At 42.8% G+C, this 19,368-nt stretch overlaps 1 protein-coding gene across 3 annotated transcripts in view; it reads right to left on the bottom strand.

Moving 5' to 3' along the window:
• The window catches only part of GRIN2A (glutamate ionotropic receptor NMDA type subunit 2A), a 157,399-nt gene extending 143,353 nt beyond the window's left edge, over positions 1–14,046 (bottom strand). For all 3 annotated transcript variants that reach the window (XM_077187015.1, XM_077187017.1, XM_077187018.1), the window contains exons 1-3: positions 13,491–14,046; positions 12,511–12,736; positions 10,634–11,056 (exon numbers count right to left, since the gene is read on the bottom strand). In XM_077187015.1, coding sequence (XP_077043130.1) covers positions 10,634–11,038 — 405 coding nt within the window. In that variant the 5' untranslated portion in view covers positions 11,039–11,056; positions 12,511–12,736; positions 13,491–14,046. The remainder of the gene's footprint in view (positions 1–10,633; positions 11,057–12,510; positions 12,737–13,490) is intronic.
• Positions 14,047–19,368: the final 5,322 nt, after the last annotated feature.

Genomic DNA, 19,368 nt, shown 5'->3' with positions numbered 1-19,368 from the left:
TTATAAAAGGGAATTATTAATATATTTTGAGACTCCAGTTCCTAAATAATGCAAGGTATTAGGCACTCCCTCAAAGCACCTGAACAGAGTGAATATAGATGCATAGAGAAACATACTTATATTACTACAAATCAGAGAATTAGTGAACACTCTTTCCATTGTTATAGAAATGAATGCTTACACAGAACAGCATCACTAGCCAGCCAAGCGCACAGCAAAACAAGGGGAGGATTTTATTTCAGGAAAAGCCTATAACAGAACTCCCTGTCTCAGAGGTTATACTAAAGGAAAAAAACAGGAGCAGTAGGGAAATTTTAAATTGCCTTAGAATGGATACAAGTAGACACTCCAATACATCGGTTTCCAGATGGTTAACTCCAACCAAGACTCCCCACATTGCAACAGGAAAAGCAAGAACCTCCCTGTGCAAGTATCTAAAGTAGTCAATGAATGCAGAAGGAATGACTTAGGACTGAAAAGGATTGCCCAAAATCCCAAGGTCAGGAACCCTGAAAAGACAGAGATGGAAACTGTTCAGCATTTTGAATAATTCTGGTTTTCTCATACTGCTTTTTTCACAAAAAATCCCTTCCATCACCAATTTTTATTTCTGTTTTATCACCACCTCAGTTTCCCACCAACGCTGCCCTCACTCACCTGGCTCAGTTTATACTCCTTTCCTCTGTTTCCTGCTTATTAAATAAGAAGAGGTCTGGCTTAAATTCATAGTTTTTACTTCATTCTTGGGACCCCAGAGAATTTTTATTTGCTCCAATTAAGATGATTTTAGCAACTGGCTTCTGTGCTCTGTGTACACTGAAAGAGTCCCAGTATTCCTTAAATTCAGGGATACAGAATTTTAAGCAGAGAGGTGTATTCCCCCTACCCACCTTTGCTTCTGCTAGAAGTAAATTAAGGCAATAAATGAAAATAAAAAGCCATCCTAACTAGCATGACAGTCAAGTATGAAGTGGAATAGCAAATGGATGGGGAGCAGCTGAAGGCTCCAGCAGAGGAGGGGGATTGGAAGCAGCTCCTGGGAAAAGGAGATTAGCAAACAATGGACTGGGTAAGGAAAATCCAGTCTAAGAGCAAGTGGAGAAAGCAAATATTTCTTTTTACAACTTCTGTACCAGTTTGCTGTTACATAGTTATGGGACAGAGCTTCAAGTTTCACAGGCCAAGCAGCTGAGCCATGCACATCTTCCTCTGGAACCCAGATTCCACAGAAGGAAATGTCAGCCTTTTTGCAGATAATAGTAGTTAAATGCAGATAAAGGAGAGAGGAGGGGATGGCAAACAGATCAAAACCAAATAAACAGGGTTAGTTTGTTTCCTACAAAAATAATGTGACTGCTGAAAATAAACCAGACCATCCTAAATGGTACTTGACTAGAATATAGACACATAATTCATATTTCTGGCATTTGTTTTCTTATGATGAATTCACAAGCCTTATCTCATCCCAATTAGGTACTTCATAAGCTCTGATGCCTATATCAACACAATTTACTCAGAACTCTTAATTAGCCTCACACACAAAAAATAACATGCAATTTGTCTGGTAATTATATGTTTCTGTAACTCCTAAAAGCAACTTGTTACTCAGAAGAGATTACCTTAATTCTATTTTCTGTCATACATAATTGTGTTGCAAATTTTGCTGAGCTGAAAGGTGGCTATAAAATCCCTTCTCTTTCTCCTTTCATAGTAGTTCTACATACGCAGTGTGTTTCCACTAGACACAAAATCAATGCAGTGAAAACAAAGCAGTCCTATTGCTAATTTAGTCACATGGAAAGGCAAACTGCTCAGCACAAATAGACAAAACTTTCCATCAATAAAGTTACAGAAATTTTGAACCAAAAGTTAGGACACTAAAAAAAAAAAATCACTGTCAAGAAAAGGAAAAAAAAAAAAAGATAAGCAGCTTTCCACTCAGCAATCCTTTGAATGAAACATGTTTATAGAAATATCTTGCTGCAATGTGCACAAAAGGCAGGTTATAAATAGCCACAAACACTGAGCAGAGGCCATGGAGCAAGACCAGCCCTGGTGCTCTCAGTTATGCTGCAGCAAGGAACTTGTGACAAGGAAATGGTTCAGCCTATCTTCATTAAAAGCCTAGAAGGAAATTACTTTCCCAAACCTATGATGGAGACAGGAAGCCCAAAACACTGACTGAGAGTCATGTGGTAATGAAGCACCTCTCCAAGAAAGCTTACTCAAAACCCAAATCAATGAATGCACAAAGGTCTTGATCTGAAAAAATCCAAGCTACCCCAGAATGGCTGGATGCAATCCTACTGGGAAATCACATTTCTGTTAGCCAATGCAGCACACCAAAGCACCACCACCTGTAGGCTCCACTCCAAGGAGTGGTAAATCATTGAAAAATATTAAAAGCATCAAGACTACCACCTGTTTTTCTCTCACCCTTCCTTCTCCACCTTCAGCAAGGGAATCTAGGAGAAAGCAGGGAGAAGAGCCTGCATGTGTACCAAAAAACACAGACCTCGATTTCTCAGGGCTGGTCACACCCAAATAAGAAACAAAAGATGTCCAAAGAGATGCCTTTCTATCAAAAGAAATTGAGATTGATTTAGAGCTGTATGCAGAATATTACAATGTTTTAGTCAAATCTCATCCAGAACCCTTTAATGTGTTTCTCAGTGTGTTACAGCCAGAAGGAAATGTACCTCTGGCTAAGTAACCAAAGGGAGTTACTGCCATGCTCTAGAAGTTTATGACCAGTCTGACCTCAGATATGTAGCTGGATTTCCTAAATTTAGTTCAGTCTCTGTAGCTGTTGAAGAGGAGAATAGAAAAGAAATAGATTATACAAGCCATCTACATATGTACATTCATGAATTATTTCTTTCATCTGCAAGTGGAGCTGAAAGAATCAGTACGCAAATAAAACCTTCATCACAAATTTGGCCTAGAAATGGTTCCTTTTTCAAGAGGTTTACATCATTCACAAAGGTTCATCAGGGAACCCCATTTACCCCTCAGCCCAGGAGCCCAGAAAGGACAGACCTTTCTCCAGAGGAATTTTGCTCTTCCCCAAATAAGAGACAACTTGTACACCTGGAACCTCCTCCTCCCTCCAGATACTGAGGCTTTTTGATCCCTTAAGCTTCATGTGTATGGAATGTACAGAAAAAACTGCTCTAGGGAAAGGAGACAACATTAACTGCATATCATGAACTTAGAGCAGCGTGGCACCAACCAACCCCATCAGCAACTTGGAATATCACATTTGCATAACAGCAAAACTCATTTTCCTAATGGTTGCTCAGCTTTTATACTACCTTTCTTCTGCACACTCCAATTTCTCTCCAAACATTCCCCCTTCCAACTAACCACTCTTATTTCCAGTTCTGGTTTCAGAGCCTGCGAGTTTCCCCTTTCCCTGACCCAGACTATCAACTCTCAGGACAGACAGGATTCATCCCACATTTCCCAAAGGGCACAAAACATTTTCCTTGAAAGAGTGGGGAGACAGAGCATAACCCCTGAGCAGCAGTGTCCCTGCAGGGCCATGAGAGCCCAGCTGGGTGTCCCTTGAGAAGCCAGAGGGGCTGGGCTGATGCACTGAACACTCTGCAGAACTGGAGCTCTGCAGGCAGGGAATGGAACCACGTGCAGCTTTACAAACTGTGCCTCCAGCTCATGCACCTCAATTGCAAGCACAGGGGTTTTCTCCTAAGGACATTAAGTCTAAATCTAATATAAATAGCCAATGATGCTGCTGCAGCTTTATGTATTTATTTCAGTGAAGTACAGAAGAAAATATCTCAAGGATTTAAACAAACAATATGGTGACAGATGGTGTGGAGACAATCCAGGCTGGGCTCTCTCAGTAAAATCCACACAACTTCATAGCTCCAGGGAAGAGCAGAGGCAAAGGAGGAAGGAGGAGGGAAGAGGGGAAGGGAAAGAGTACACACAAACCAGATGACCACAGATTTGTAAAAAATAAAAGCTACAGTCTGCAAATTCTTTCTGTGCATCCATTCAAAGCCTTTGTACCATCACGATGTAGGCAGATCTATACCAGAGTCCTCCAAGCAAAATCAAAAAATTATAGAGAAATTCTTCAAATTAAATTGTTAGTTCAAATAAGTGACAAAACACACTAATGAACTGTCTATTCAACTAATCTAAGCATCCTCAAAAATAATTAGTACATGAAACACAAAAAAATGTGTTTGACATTATATCAAAGCCCTTCTGTTCTGTACACTGCATAATTTTAGACTTTCAGGTACGTTCTCTGGATAATTCTAATTGCCAGAAACTTGCTATGTATTTTGTAATGGCCTATAATTATTTTATAGCTTAAAAGGAATAATTCCTTATTTTGTATTTGAGAATGGGATTTTTTTCCCCAAGAACAAAGAGTTTCTGGAACCAGGAGTTTCTGGAAGGTGAAAATCATGCTGAAGGTCTTGTGTCCCACTTTCACAGCCCAGGAGCCTGCTGTATTGTAATTACCACAGGCAGGCAATAGTTTGGAGAGATTGCTTGGGTGATCTACAACAGGGACTTGCCAGCAGTTTTAAGATGTTGTTGCTCAAAACAAAGATACTTAAAGATTTCTCTTTTCAAGGTAAAACTGTAAGAACATTTGGAAGAGAAAGAAAACAGTACCTTTGAGATGAAAATATACAGCTTACTGCAAAAGACTAAAGTGAAGCCAAACCATCCTCTCTCCTAAATGAGTGGAGTGTGGAAACCAACCCTGCACCCTCAGCTCAGCTGCAGCTATAAATTTAAGCAAACTAAAATATCAGGAACTTACCCACACCTAAACTGCATGAAATATCAAGCAAACTCTAGAAGACTTCAGTTTCCTACAACCTGCTCATTAGTTATTAAAATTCCTAATCTTTTCAAAACTATTCTTCTAATTTGGAAAATTAATCTAAATATCCCTCCCCTGAGCTCCATAAGAGTGACAGTTCAAGTCTACTCTTGCAGTATTCCAGAAATTCATCCATGTTTTCCTTCACTGAATTAAGAGGGATAAGCTTCCATGGACAAGAGAGAGAGAAATAATAAAATCACTTCTAGGAAAATTTATTGCTAAGAAAACCCTTTGGTAAAAGGAGTGGGAGAAAGAGAGCAAGAAAGCAAAGCTCACATCATTAATATAATGCTCCTCTGAGTTCCAAGACCCAGCTGAAGGCAGCAAACACTCCCAGCCATGCCAGCACAGGAATAGCCATGTCTAAACCAGCAGGCTCTATACCAACCACCTCACCCTGGCATAGCACTGCCTCCTGAGGGGGGAACACGGGAGATTGTATCCACTCACTGCATTCTCCTCAGCAGGACAAACCTCAGGCATGCTTTTGAACATTTAATACCACTGATTACAGAATATGTAATTGCACAATGTGCAATAGGTACTACCACAGTTTACGTTCTAGGTCTAAAAATCTTATGGATGTGCAAGACTTTCTCAAAAGTACATATAGATTGGCTTTATGGATATGGGCAAGTAAACACAGATTTGCAAGGTCAGTGTTACATTTCTATTGCAGCTCAAAATAAAAATTAGACTATCTGAAGGTTATTCTTCCCATAGGGACCTTCATACAGCTAGAAAGGAAGAAAATCAAATTCAATTGCTTCTTTAAATGAGTCAGAAGCAGGAAATATTGTGTGCAACAGACTATGTAGTAGTGCAAGCTATGTCTAGACCTGAAACAGCAGTTATATGAATACTGCTATTTTTGCACTAAGGTATTTATTAACCTGTGGCTTAATCTTCCAAACAGTAACAAAGCCAACGTGAGTATCATGCTCAGACACATAGTGCCACACACACCAGCCATCAGTAAGGGGTGGGGAATGAAAAGTTGCTATTATAGAAAATCTTAAATTTACAATTTTCTATAATGAAATACAGATCTGCTTTTACAAGCCAACTAAACAGGTTGGACAGGAATCTACATATGCATATGGCAGACACATGAATTAATGAGCACATTCCATGTAGTGTGACCTCCAGAAAAGATTCTACAATAAAAAACAAATACAACATCCCCCTGCCATCCATCAAACATTGTTGAAAGCATTAGGAGTTGAAGCACACTTACACATAGAACAAGAGTTAAGTGTAGCTTAACCTTTTTGGTCCTTTAGAGAACCACTGTGCCATGGAGACATTTGGCAAAGAAGCTGGAGGATGTGTGGAGGAACTTTAACATCTAAGTCCCATATGGATAAGGGAGCATAAATGCTCCTGAGCCAGGAGTCTGGGAGGGCTCTGATCACAGCTGCTTAGAGCTCTGGTTTGCCCAAGTGCAGCACAGTTTTGTGCCTCTCAAATGAGCTAAAACAAAGCAATTCCAGCTATACCTATAATGAGGTGAAAATGACAAGTAATGCAAACATCTTCAAGTGTTTCACTAAAGTACCTAAAAAACCACCACGAAAGGAAGGAAAGATTTCAAAGCAGAGTTTTGCTCAGTGCTGATTAGCAATTAGCTGCCTCGTTGATGAAGTGTCCGGCAGAGCTCCAGGGCACGGGGGCCAGGGGATGGGCTGGACATGAGTCAGCAGTGCTCCCTCTCGGCGGCACAGCCCAGCCTGGCTGCGGCAGCAGCAGCACAGCGACCGCTCCCCTCGCAGCACCCACCAGGCCAAAGCCAAGACTGCTATTATAGACTTGTCCTATCTGGGGTCTCCCCATACATGACACCAATGTATCCAAGGAAGTCCAAAGGGCAAGGGCTGAAGGAACCTTTTCCCCAGGAAAGCGACAGGGAAGGAGTTCTTTAACTGCAGCCTGTAATGGCGCTGAGAGCTGGACTCTGATTCACAGCAAAAGAACAAAACCCTGTGGTATCAAGGGAAACTCTAATGAGATAAAAGGAAAATATTTGCATGGTGAGAGAGGTTAATTACTGAAACAGATTGCCCAGAGAGGCTGTGGTATCTATTTCCAGGGAGATGTTCAAAACTTGACTGGATGATCTGATTTCAATATTAGCTCATCAGAGAGCAAGGGCTGGGTTAGACAACCTCCAGCAACCCTGTCTAAGCTCCAGGGCTCTCATAGGATCATTGTGCAATAATGTATAGCACTTACCTTTTGGAAAAGCAGTTTGTTATTTTGCATAACATTTCCAGATCTGTTTTAAGAAGTATCACTTTGTGATAGCCCTTCTGGAAAATTACCCTCACCCTTAACACTTCTTGACTGTTATAACTGTGAGTGCTTCCACAACAATAAAATGCCTCAAATTATGTCTTTCAGAAAGACTTCTGGAAAGATTTAGGTTTGCAATCAGCAAAAGCAGTATGGTTCAAAGACACTAAATATTCCTGGACATATTTACAATACATAGGGATAATATTCCCACATGTGAAGAAGTCTTTTAGCATTGATAGAGAACTAACCATGATGTTCTGTTTCTAAAAAAAAGTATCACAAATACTACCATTATAATCATAGCATGTGGTGAAACAAAGGTAACTATGTTTGAAACAAAATGCTCAAGTCAGAAAACAGTTCCTAAGCAATGTTTCTGTTGAAATGTCTCAAATGTCAAGAGATACAAGATGAATAAACAGCCAGCCTGTTTTCAGCATCCTCCAAGGGATGCTGATGCACAGCAGGCTGGCACAGATGCCCCAGACATTTCTCATCTTGTTTCAGCAGACTATCCCACATCTGAATATGCTTGAAGTGCGTGGCAGAACTGGGGACCAAAGCCAAGGAGCAGTTCATTGGCAGGAGAGCTCCTGCCAAGAGCAGGGGATAAAATCAGCTGGAGCAGAGCATGTGGCACTGCCCAAAGGGGATCTCTGCAGCACAGCCAGGATCCAGTAAGTGCCATAAACCCCCAGGTGTCCCATTGGTTTGTTGGTAGGGTTTGGACAGCTGGTGTCAGGTGAAAAGAGATCAGCAAGGCTCAGAAACATTCAGGTTTGGTTGGCTTCACATGCCTGTCTATTTTCCATATCTGAATCATGCAAAATCTCTCCTCAGATGGTGCAGGCAAACTCTGAGCAAACTGAAGCAGAGCTGGGCTGGCAAAGGAGGCAGTCTAGACAACACACCACTCACCCCAGATGTTCAGACAGGGATGCAGTGCTTCAAAAGCTGGATGTCCTGCATTAATCACTGCAAACTCCAAATGTGGCCATACCTCATTCTTAGAAATATAAAACAACTTTTTTTTTTAACAGATATGGGTCTTCAGTCAAGATTCACATTAACATAATATTTATTAGCCACAGAGAATAAGGTAGCTTATCTCCTCTGAGTCATTCAGTGAAGTCCTCAGCAGTACAGATCATTATAAATGAGTTCCCATTCCTGTGCCCTCAGTTTAGTTGAGTTCAGCATCACATCACAACCACCTGGCACAGAACTCATAGGATAAGGACATAAATGAAATGGCCTTATTAGAGTGCCAGAGCATTGCATCCACAAGCAGGAGTGGGACCAGGCACCTTTCGCACAGCCAGGCATCTCGATGCATGAGACAAAGCAGGAGACTTAAAATAATCTTCACAAGTCAGCCAACACCTGTGTGTGCCAGCTAAAATCCTGATAGAGACTTGAAAGATTTCATATTTCCAATCCTTCTCCCTCAGATTTCATCTCCCCGCTTTTATGACAGCACTGTGAATTTCAACTTCATCTCCAAGGAATTCGTTCCTAAATGAATGGTTAATTGAGTGACACCTGCAGGTCTCATTACTGAGATGTTCCAAACCCCACTGCAAGACACTGCACATTGCAAAGGTCAGGTTGAAAATTAAGGCAATATTAGTTGCATGAACAAACAATTCCTTCAGCCAATTCAGGCTACTGAAGACTGCTCTGTTAGATTGTTTTAACACACAAAAGACAATTTTGATTTCCCAACTGGAAATCTTAGAAGCTAAATTTCAGCAGGAAAGTTTGCTAATAAAACTTTGATAACCCCTAAAATAAAAGACAATGATACAATAATGACAATATTAGCATACAGTGAAAATAGAAGTAATTTACTGAGACAAAAAAGACTGTTTCATTTTCTAGAGGCTCTTCCATAAAAGTAAAAATAGATCTGTATCAGTAACATCCTGCATCTGCTACTAAAAGTGAAGATGATTCTGTAAGAATTTCTTCCAGTGTTTCATCACTTGGCCCTGGCTGAGATCAAGTGTTCTTACACTGGCAGACAGTTAAGTGAAATATGTGTCAAATAGAAGCATTAAATACATATAAACCCAGCTTTAAAAGACAAGTAAATCTGCACTGTAATTTAAAAGCACATGAAATAATTGCCTCTGTAATTTGGTCACTGCAATTGCATTTAAGATAGCAGCATTGACTGTAATGATCTTTCTGTATAAATCAAGATATCAATGCATTGTTGTAGGATCTCTGCTATAATTCAGCATTTATTGTCCTCCCCTTCAGCACTTATTGTCCTCCCAAGTTCTAAAGGAAGATTATTCAAAACAGCAAGAGAAATAGACCTCTTATCACAATGGAAAAAAAGTCTATTCCAGAGGTAAAAAGTTCCCAAAGTTCAAAGCTGATTCCTCAATTAACCCTGCTTCTTTTCCCTCCCTTAACTTCACAAAATAATGTATCTGGACCACTTCCTTTTCAGATGTGTTCAGAGAGCCCTTTACTATTCAAAAGTCACACATAAGAAAAAATTGTAATCAATGAATAAGGAACCCTAAAGCATGGAAATACCAGGAAATAAGTTAGAAATAACATTAAAGATGCTCAAGTGCTGGCAAACCAGTGACTTCCCTCATCTGCACTCTCTCTGAGTTCTCCTCTCTTACACCACACTGGGAGCTCCTCTGAGTCCCCAGCAGAGCTGAGCCCTGCACTGAGTGCCTGTCTCAGGAGCAGCAGGGATCACCTCTCAAAATCAATGCTGCAGTGCCAGCAAAGAGCTCTTAAAAATCCTTACTTTGTTAAGGAACTTGAGACATGAGTCACTTTTGCTCTTCCAGTCTCACAACAGATTACATAAAAATATGTTTTCCAACAAGACCATTTATCGTTATCTCCAGATTTCACACAGCCCTTACTGGATTTCATGAACTACAGTAGCAAAGTAGAACTATCCAGTTAGCAAAAATCTCATTCAATGAATTCTTGGAATGCAGTGGTTCAAGTGTGCATGACTACTTAATTCAGATACTGTAGTGGATCACTGAAGTCTGGCTTATTATTGTCCTATTATTACTGTTGCACCCAGATACACTCAGGTCTATTGCTTGCTATTTCTCACAAGCACCACAGAACATCTGCTTATAGTTTTACATCTTATCCTCAAAATCATTTGATGAACCTACTATTAGAGATTGGTTTTGCATGTATTGATCATATTAGCTATTAAAGTTTTTTAACTGACCATCATTCCATGTGCTGGAGAGTAATATCTCATTAGGGCTGCTTTGATAGTGTTAGAAAGTTGAGTTTCAGGTATGAACCCCAAAATATTTCTGAATATTTGATGAGCCATCAACAAAGACACTATTATGCATACAAGTACAGAGAGACAATTAATAGCATCTTTTTTGAACTTGCTTGTAACAATTATTCATGATAGAGACCAATAAATGAATAGCAAGAGCTCTTAATAAATTTTCCTACCTTATCTGCCATTATCATGGAGGCCCCGCCATGAATTCCAAGAATTGGAATAGAAGTCTGAGATGAAATAAAATCCAAAATCTGAGCTACTGCCTCCTGATCAGTGTCATCTCCAAAAACCACTCCATGGATCTTGGTGCCTGACATCAAGTCACAAACATGTGTTATGATGCTCTTAGGGTCAGTCTGGTTCACAAGAAGAGTCACGACATTGATATCAACAGTCAGGTCTGCTGACATTTCCCTGGTCCAGAGAGCTCTGATATCTCTCTCTGTTATGTACTTGGTCCTTCCCAGAATCACTGCAATGTTCAGGATGGGATAATTTTTCTCTGCTCCACGAACAAGATCCAAAGGTGCCAGAAGAGCTTGGAGTACCAGGAGAGCACAGCCAATTTTCCTCATCTTTGCCAGCTTTATCCCCTGTAAAAGTGATCACAATGCATAAGAAGAAAGTAGAGAAAAATATATATACTGCATATCTTCAAAGAAGGCTCTAAACAGAAAGCTTCTGGGCATAATGCAAACTTTAGCAGCTTTTTATAATGCATCCTTCACCTTAGTTCCAAGTCAAGCCTCTTATATCCTATCAAAAACTTGGCTTGATGACAGTATTACAGCTGGCCTTCCACAAGCAAGGCAAAAACTGTAGCAGAAGTTCAGAGAAAAGACCCATTAACATTCTTCCTGGATAGCCAACAAAATTAAAATGACTGACATCATTTAAAAAAAAAAAGACATTATCATCCTTCTCTTCAACCTTGCTGTGCTAAAATAGGTAAAAGAAATCTTTTTCCATCCCGAATATTTCCCTTCATCCTGGACATCTATTTAAACTTTAGTCACGGTCTATCAGAGAGAGGTACTTTAGCCCAAAATGAGAGAAGTGAGCCAGAGGTCTGCTGGAAACCCCAGTCCACACACTCCATACATCTCACAGCATCCCAAACCCATGCTGTTTTATTTCTGAGGATCCCTCCTAGGCAGCCGCTGCTTAAGGAATCCTACTGCATTTCTGGAACAGATTCAAAAGCACAATATTCTATCTTAATTCTTCTCTGTCCTCTCATGCAGCATTCAGATTTTGATCATCTCAGAACTGCTGATCTCGGACACAAAGTTGTCCCTAGTGTTGAAGGGGAGGGTGTTCCATAAATGAGCATCACTGCATCGGTTACCTCATGTCTTCACTGAGTCTCTGTAGGGGGCTGAATATAGACGGAGTAGGACGGGGAGAGAGATTGAGCCACAGAAAGGATCTGAACTATCTGAAGGAGGGAGAAGGAGAGCAGGTCTGACTCTGCAAGATCTCCCCGTTTCTGAGCCCCGGGGGATTTCCACCCCCATAACTGGCTCTCTGCTAGCTGCAGGAAGGGAGTCCCTGTGCCACATCAAGCCAAGCTTGTTGCAGAGCGTCACGCAGAGCACACACGCGGGGCTGTCCAATCAGGGGTGGCATTTTTCACATCTCCCCTCTCATCCCGCCAGCCCTGTCCCCATCCTCGGCCACAGCCGCCCGCTGCTGACACACACACAGCCAGACAGGGGCTTGCAGCATCGCCACCTCCTTTGGGGCACTCCACAGAGCATTTAACTGCACATCAGCGCTGCCTGGGTCACTGCGGGCCGGGCTCCCGCCGGCCGCCGCCACACGGAGCGCGGTGGAACAGCGCACCCAACGGCCCCGGCTTCCCCCCGAACCCGAGGAAGGCTCGGGGCCCCCCGAACCCCCCTGTTCCGAGCCCCCCTCTCCAATCCCCCGCTCCGAGTCCCCCTCGGGCACGGCTCGCTGGTGCCGGGAGCGCGCACCGGGAGCGCGCCCCGGCGGGCCGGCCGCGGCGCGAGGGCGCCCCCGTGCGGGCGCGGGCCGCACGTACCCAGCGCCTCAGGAGACGGAGCGGCGGCGGCTGCCGGAGGTGCCGGTGCTGCTGTCGGTGTCGCTGCAGGACATGTCGCGACCGCGGGCATGTCGCGCCCCTCGCTGCCCGGGCTCAGGGCTGGCCTCCGCGCCGCTGACCGCACGCGTGATCCCCGCCGCAGCCTGCGAGCGACATCGCATCCCGGGAGGGCAGCTACGTGGACAGAGAGACAGGCAAGGGGGGGCTGGACACGGGGGGGGGACGGGACAGCGGGGGGACAAGAGGAGACGAGGAGAAGCTGTTAGTCAGGTCGCAGATTTGACAGGAGAAAAGGAAATATACTTGGATCTCATGTGGTATGTGAGCGGAAATAAAGTGACTACACTCAAAAGTTCCCCCCCTTCACTTGGAATTCAGCTCTTTGCTAAAAGCAGCTCCGTGAGCCCTCAGCCGTCCGGGATACGTCCCTCATCTTATCCAGGTCAGGAAAATCCTGAGCTCCCAACTGCCCGTGTGCTTCCAAGTGAGATGGACGGGCTTGAGCGCTAAGGGAAGAGACATCCAACCTGGAAAGCGCAGCTAGAAGCAAACTAATTAATATGAGCAAGGGCAGGAGTTTTCTGGCAGGTTCAAAACAAGCATAACCTGGAGCACAGCTAAAGCGGTGTGGGATAAAGCTCTGCTGGAGCAGAACCGCTTCATTCCCAATTTACCATAAACAATCCCAGGGAGACACTAGAGCAGAGCCCGCCACGGAAAGCTCGAATGCTCTGGTTTTTTTCATTCATAATTCCCAGTAAATATGCATGAAGGCACTTCTTCAAGCACCCCCAGCTCTATGTAGGACGCTGGCGCGGCGGGCAAAGCAGCCGGCGCTCCCTGCCCGGCCCTCGGTGCTGCCGGGGGACTCGGAGCCGGCACCGAGAGCCCAGAGCCCTGCGCGGCGCCCCTGCCCCGGAGATGGGCGCGATCCGGGCTCCCCACCCGGCGGTACTTACTGCATTCTCCCTCCACATAGTTCCAGTTTAAAGATCCTCAAAGTCATTTCAGTAGATTCCTTTGCAAACAGTGAAGTGGAAAATAGGTCCCTTAACGCCTGGATTTCATCCTGCAACTTGTTCCCACCGCAGTAAATAGCAGCCCGGCAGCTCTTTATCGCTTGAAATCCCGCATGATCAAGTTTTAGCAGAGCCATCGCAACTGAGATTCGCTCTTTACTTTTGGCAGGAGGCATTTAAGCATCTTCATCTTTTTTTCTTTCTTCTTTTTTTTTTTAATCTTTTCCCTTTTTTTTAAATGGCGATATTGCCGCAGCAGTTCCCCAGGACGGCGGGCACGGAGCTGCTCTCGGCTCCCTGGAAGCGGCGGGGACTGCCCGGGCTCCGGGAGGTGCGGCGGGCTCCACCCGGGGCCGCCTGCGCGGCGCTGCGGGCGCGCTCCGCTCCGCCGCCCCCGGCACCGCCGCCCTTGCAGGGGCGCAGCTCACGGCCGCCCTGCCAGAGCCAGAGCAGCCGCTCTGGATACTTTGAAGGCTTCTCCCCCACCCCAACCCCCCGCCCCGCTCTGCTTGCACAAGCACCAGCGAATGAGTCAGACGCAGGCAATCGGGGGAGGGGGTGTCAGATCTGGGGGAACGGCGAGAACACCGGGTTTGGGGCACAGGAGCGGCAAACTCCAGCGCTCTCCCCGCAGCAACATCCCTGGCCAAAGGTTGGTAGCCCGGGAAACCCCAGTGTTCTCCTTTCCCTTGATGCAGGGGCTGTCAAGCAGAAATCCCTACCGTGGGGCTCAGGGGAATGAATGTGGAGCAGCAGCTTACACACTAAAAGCAGCCCTAAAAGCTCCAGACAGCAGCCAAATATCACAGAAAAGCTCTGTAGAAGTTGGCTCCATCTGTGCATCCCTGCTGCTCCATCCTCCTTTCCACATCCCCCATTTCAGAGCCTGAAGCCTCTTTCCCCATCTCCCATTCCCCTCTCACAGCCCTGCTGTCAGCCCCACTTGGCCTTAGAGCAATTCCTGCCTCCCTGCCCACACCACAGCGCACCTCAACCTCCCTCCACCACACACTGCTGTGCCTTCTGCCTCACTCCACTGCTCTCCTGCTTTTCCCTTTCCACCATCCTGCTCCAGCTGCCACAACTTATTTGGTTTAGCACAAATGAATGTGCCAGCTAAGTACCACAGAGGGATGGCCTCCTCCATGCTCCATCCTTCACAGCCATGTTCATTCCCACACTGAATACTTCAGAGTGAGGCAAAGTCACACGTTTTGACAGACCCCCCACTCCTATGCCAGAGGAAACTTGTGGGTTCAAATAGACTAATGCCAAACGTTCATCCTCTGAAGTTTGCTTTTCACTACATTAAGACACAGAACACCAAGAAATCTCTCCCAAAGACATTTAACAACACATCAGCTTTACTGCTCTTGACAGTCTCGTCATTGAATTCCCTGATAGGTCTATGCCTGGGTTTTTTCCTCCTTTGAAAGATCTCACCTCCTAACTTATTTAGGGATTACTTCCTCAGACATCACATTAGTCTTTCTAAGCAAAGCAATTAAGCAGTTTCAACTGCCTTTTTTTTTTTAATGTTTGATGTTTTAATGCATCTCTGCATTTCACCCTGGATGAACATTTTCCCCCTGTAAATATTATAGTGATGTTTGTCACGGTTACTGGAGATGAGGTTGCAGTTCCATCCTTGTGTAAGGGTTATTTCAGTGTTATCATTCAGGAGATTTACTGGAACAGCAGCAAAAACAGATTCAAAATCCTCAAATAAAAGTGAAATTCACAATGGTGAAAAATTGCAGCACTAACATTAGCGTATGTTTAAAATATAAAAAGGCCCATGGTGTTTTTGGGAAATACTTAGGATACAATATACTTAGTGTATGATACACTGAGTCTAATGGTGTGAAAGACCAATACAAGAAATACCCACATTTTCTAACTTCAGAGCTATATGATTTTTATTAATCCAAATTTAGAAATAGTTTAGCATTATTTCCAAATATTTTTCCTCAATTACTCTCATAAAATTTTGTGAAATATCACGATAAAAACAGTCCAAATTTACAAATTAGAATAGAGCATATTAAAATTTTGTGCAAACACAGTGGGATTAATCTTGGCAATATGTACGCAGTCTTCCCAAAAGCTTCACCAAATTCAAGCAGATTACTGCCTACAGAATTGAGCAAATGCTGCAAAATTAAGACTGCTGCTTTAATAGATATTCACACTCCATCTCTAGGTATATTTGCACAGTTTTAAATTAAAGAGCTGCAAACGTGACAAGTCATCAATTTCACTCAGCAGAAACAAGAAAACAAAGCCTGCATTTAAATGTCTAACCCCTGTAAATTTTGTGTAAGGGAACACTTACTTCAAAAACACTGTAACAAAACACTAACACCCCTGCACATGGGGCACTGATCATCTTCATGGACAGCACTTATTCTGGGAGACAGGTGGATTTACCCTTAAATGATTGCCTGCTCCACATGGGCAGCTCTGCACTTTTCTAAAAGCACCTACAACACAAGTTCAAGCAGTTTGAAATCATGCCTTTTGGGGATATTTCCCACCTGAAGTTTCCCCACCAGGCCTGCCTCCTGCATAAACACATATTTAAAGGTCAGGAACTTCCTTCATGCTCTGTTCCTCTTAAAATAACATCAAATGACAAAAAGGTTTCCTCTTTCTGGACATGACCTGTTGCAGAGAGCACTTGCCAACAGAAACAAGCAGCCAAACTGCGAGGTCCAGGCAATGTTTCCAGGGCAGGGTCTGATGGGCTGGCACAAGGCAGATTTCTGTCTCTGTCACTGAGTTTGTGTCACTCCTCAGTGAGTGACACTAACTTGCTCTCTAATTTGCTTTACTCTACCAGCTGAAAGATTCTTAACCTCAGAATGTTAGAACAGCTAAATTAAAAGTCAAATTAAACCTCCAGATTCCAGAAAACCACTCTAATTTTCCTCTTGCTTTTAGGAAGTGCAGTTAAGCAAGCTAAGTATAACCATGTTCTTTAAAAAACCCAAAACTCTTCTAATTAAATTATACCAAAATTAGTTTAAAAATACTGTATTAGAGGTCCCATTATTGCCCCTCTACTATCAATAGAGGTAGTATTTACAGTCTTCCTTGCAAGAGTTTAAGACAATTTGAGAGATCTCAAACAAATGGCAGATTTCCTCAATAATCCTTGCTACATGAAAACTCCATTGCAACAACTTCCTAAATTTCATGAAACAAAATGGTAATGAGATATTACAGGCTGGGTTAAGGGAGAGAAGCTTACTTGGAATTCTTTCCAAATTTAAAAATGTTTTAATTCCAGCAATAAACTACTTGTACATTCAGTTACTTTTGCTGTAACTACTAAGAATTTATTTATATGCTTATTATCTTTCACAAATATCTGAATTTCACCTACTCTGACAAATGTGTCCAACAGGAATCAAAAGTCACATTGATGCAAAATCAATGCTTTTCAGTACCACACAGGATCAGGTCTGAAATGGAGCCACTTGACTCAACAAAAACTTAATGCAGAGCAAACAAGGATACAGTAACATAAATTTACTCCTGGGAGGCTGCAAAGTTACTTACATGCTAAATGAAATCAAAGTAAAAATGGGAAAGAACTCAATTGTTTTCAAACTTACTAAAACATTTTGTCACAGATGGCCCTCTTATTGAAAACTGGCATAGCTCCTCGTTTGGCAGTGCTCTTCCTTGCACAATTTACCAAGTCATGCATGAAATGATGGCCTTGAGCTACTCTCAGTTGTGCAAAGGACATGAGCTAGCTGCTATGGAAAAAGAGAGGATGCAACATCACTGAGTGGAGCTTGGGGCTGTTACAGCACTTGAGCTTCTCTGGAACAGCCCCAGCAAGGAGGGAACACCCCAGGGACTGCTCAGCCAGAACTGGTCCTTTCCACCTCATTCTGACTATCAGAGCTATCCAGGATTCACCAGGATTGGGTCTCTGCCTCTTTTGTAATCAATTCCCCATATCAAATTTATCTTCAGATGTATTTTCAAACTCTTCTATGCAGCTCCCAAGAGGAATTCTTTTATATTCAAATCTAATGCTGAGGGTCAAACCAGAATTTCATAATGAACTCTGTGTTTTTAATTAAGGCAGCTCTATTAACAAAGATCTGTGTCACAGCAGTGCAGTCCTGTGCAGACTGTGTCAGTTCCAATCCCATCACACACTGAACTGCCTGCACAAGGCCTGGACTGCAGGGAACTGAATCAGGTAAATACTAGTTTAACACTGCTTCTCTTCTTCCCAAGCTGCACTCCCCCATCAGAAATTGGGAAATGTTAGTATATTTTCTAATAAAACCTTCCTGGAACACCCAAGGAAACACCTGACCACTGCATGGCCACTACAGCTTATTCATCAGTGCCTACAGCAGTAAAAGAATAGTCAAAAATTGACACTATTTATTTAGGGCCAAAATATGATCTCCAAACCCTCACTGAATTTAGTAACTAAAGTGTTAAGCCTTTACAAACCAGAATTGTTTAAAATACCATTTGAAGCCTCCTCTTCAGTCACCCTGAGCCATACAAATCTGCCTCATGTATCTGTTGGGGACAGCACGATGAGCCTCCCAGCCAAGCAGTTACTGCCTTGTGTTAGTCTGCCTGGAGAATGCTCAGGTTCTGGAAGTGTATCATGACAGCAGCAGTTTAGCTCTTGCCTCACTTGGAATATCCTATGTGCCCCCACATTTGAGATGGTCTACCTTTATCTACCTTTATCAAGATTTTATATACCTAAAAAGGCCCCTGTGCATATAGCTGATGTATATTTTCAGATGTTTACCAAAAATCAGTTGAAGTTAGAGATTACTATAATTTTGATCTTTTGATGAAACAATACTCATGTATTAGGTATTCAAGGGGTTGGACAGACTTGTAAAGTTTGAAAATAATTAGAAAAATACTCTATGAATCTTTAAGACAGGCAAACTACTTGTCTTTACCAATATTAGTACTACTTGTAAAACAAACTTTCATGGAATATTGTTATTTTATATAAAATTTGTTTTAACTTGAAGAAATTACTACTTATGACTGATAAGAGCCAGCAGTGACCCCTCACACATTGTTCATTGGCAGAAACTTGTTTGCTAAAAGAAAGTTGTACTGAGTGGGAAGCACCAAGATGCCTACACTGCATCTGCTTCTCAGTGCTTCACTAAGCAAATTCTTGGGAGTTGAGACTTTTCTAAATCTAGAAAATCAAATTTAGTAAAGGTCAGTGGAAGCTTCTTATCAGCACAAAGTTACCTCAGCTCTAGCTGGAAGATATTTTTAAGATGAGTAGTATTTTGCTCCCTGCATCCAACCCATCTCTCAATTGCAGGCACTGGCTCTATTAAAACTAGGTGCTAAAGGCTTATGAGACATCTGAGCCAGTAGGAATAGATCCAAGATAGAAAAATCCCCCTTGAACTTAAATTACAGTTCCACATGATGAGTCAGAGCCTTCTGTCACCTATTTCTGCCACACAGGCTACATGGCTTTTGTTCATATACAGGAATGCTATTGAGCCACTTGAGTATGAGCTTTCTTTAAAGTGCAATTACCATGGTGCTTCTAGGTCCTGCATTTTATCTGCTCTTGCTCCAAAGGAATCCCATTTTTAGCTTTCTGTAGAAAGAATGCCTCTTGCTTTTCCCTGCCCAAGGAGAATTCCAGGCTGCAGTGATAATAATCATGATTGTGATTACTAGCAGATTTAATTAGTTTCATTTGACTGTATTTTCAAACTTTGACTTAATCTCACTGGTGGAAACAAGGAACAAGACAAAGGGGCTTTTTAAATAAAATAACATATTA

The sequence above is a fragment of the Agelaius phoeniceus genome, chromosome 16, assembly GCF_051311805.1.
Source record: "Agelaius phoeniceus isolate bAgePho1 chromosome 16, bAgePho1.hap1, whole genome shotgun sequence".
Taxonomy (NCBI): domain Eukaryota; kingdom Metazoa; phylum Chordata; class Aves; order Passeriformes; family Icteridae; genus Agelaius; species Agelaius phoeniceus.
Note: the sequence above shows the minus strand (reverse complement) of the source record. Positions and strands in the feature narration are given on the sequence as shown.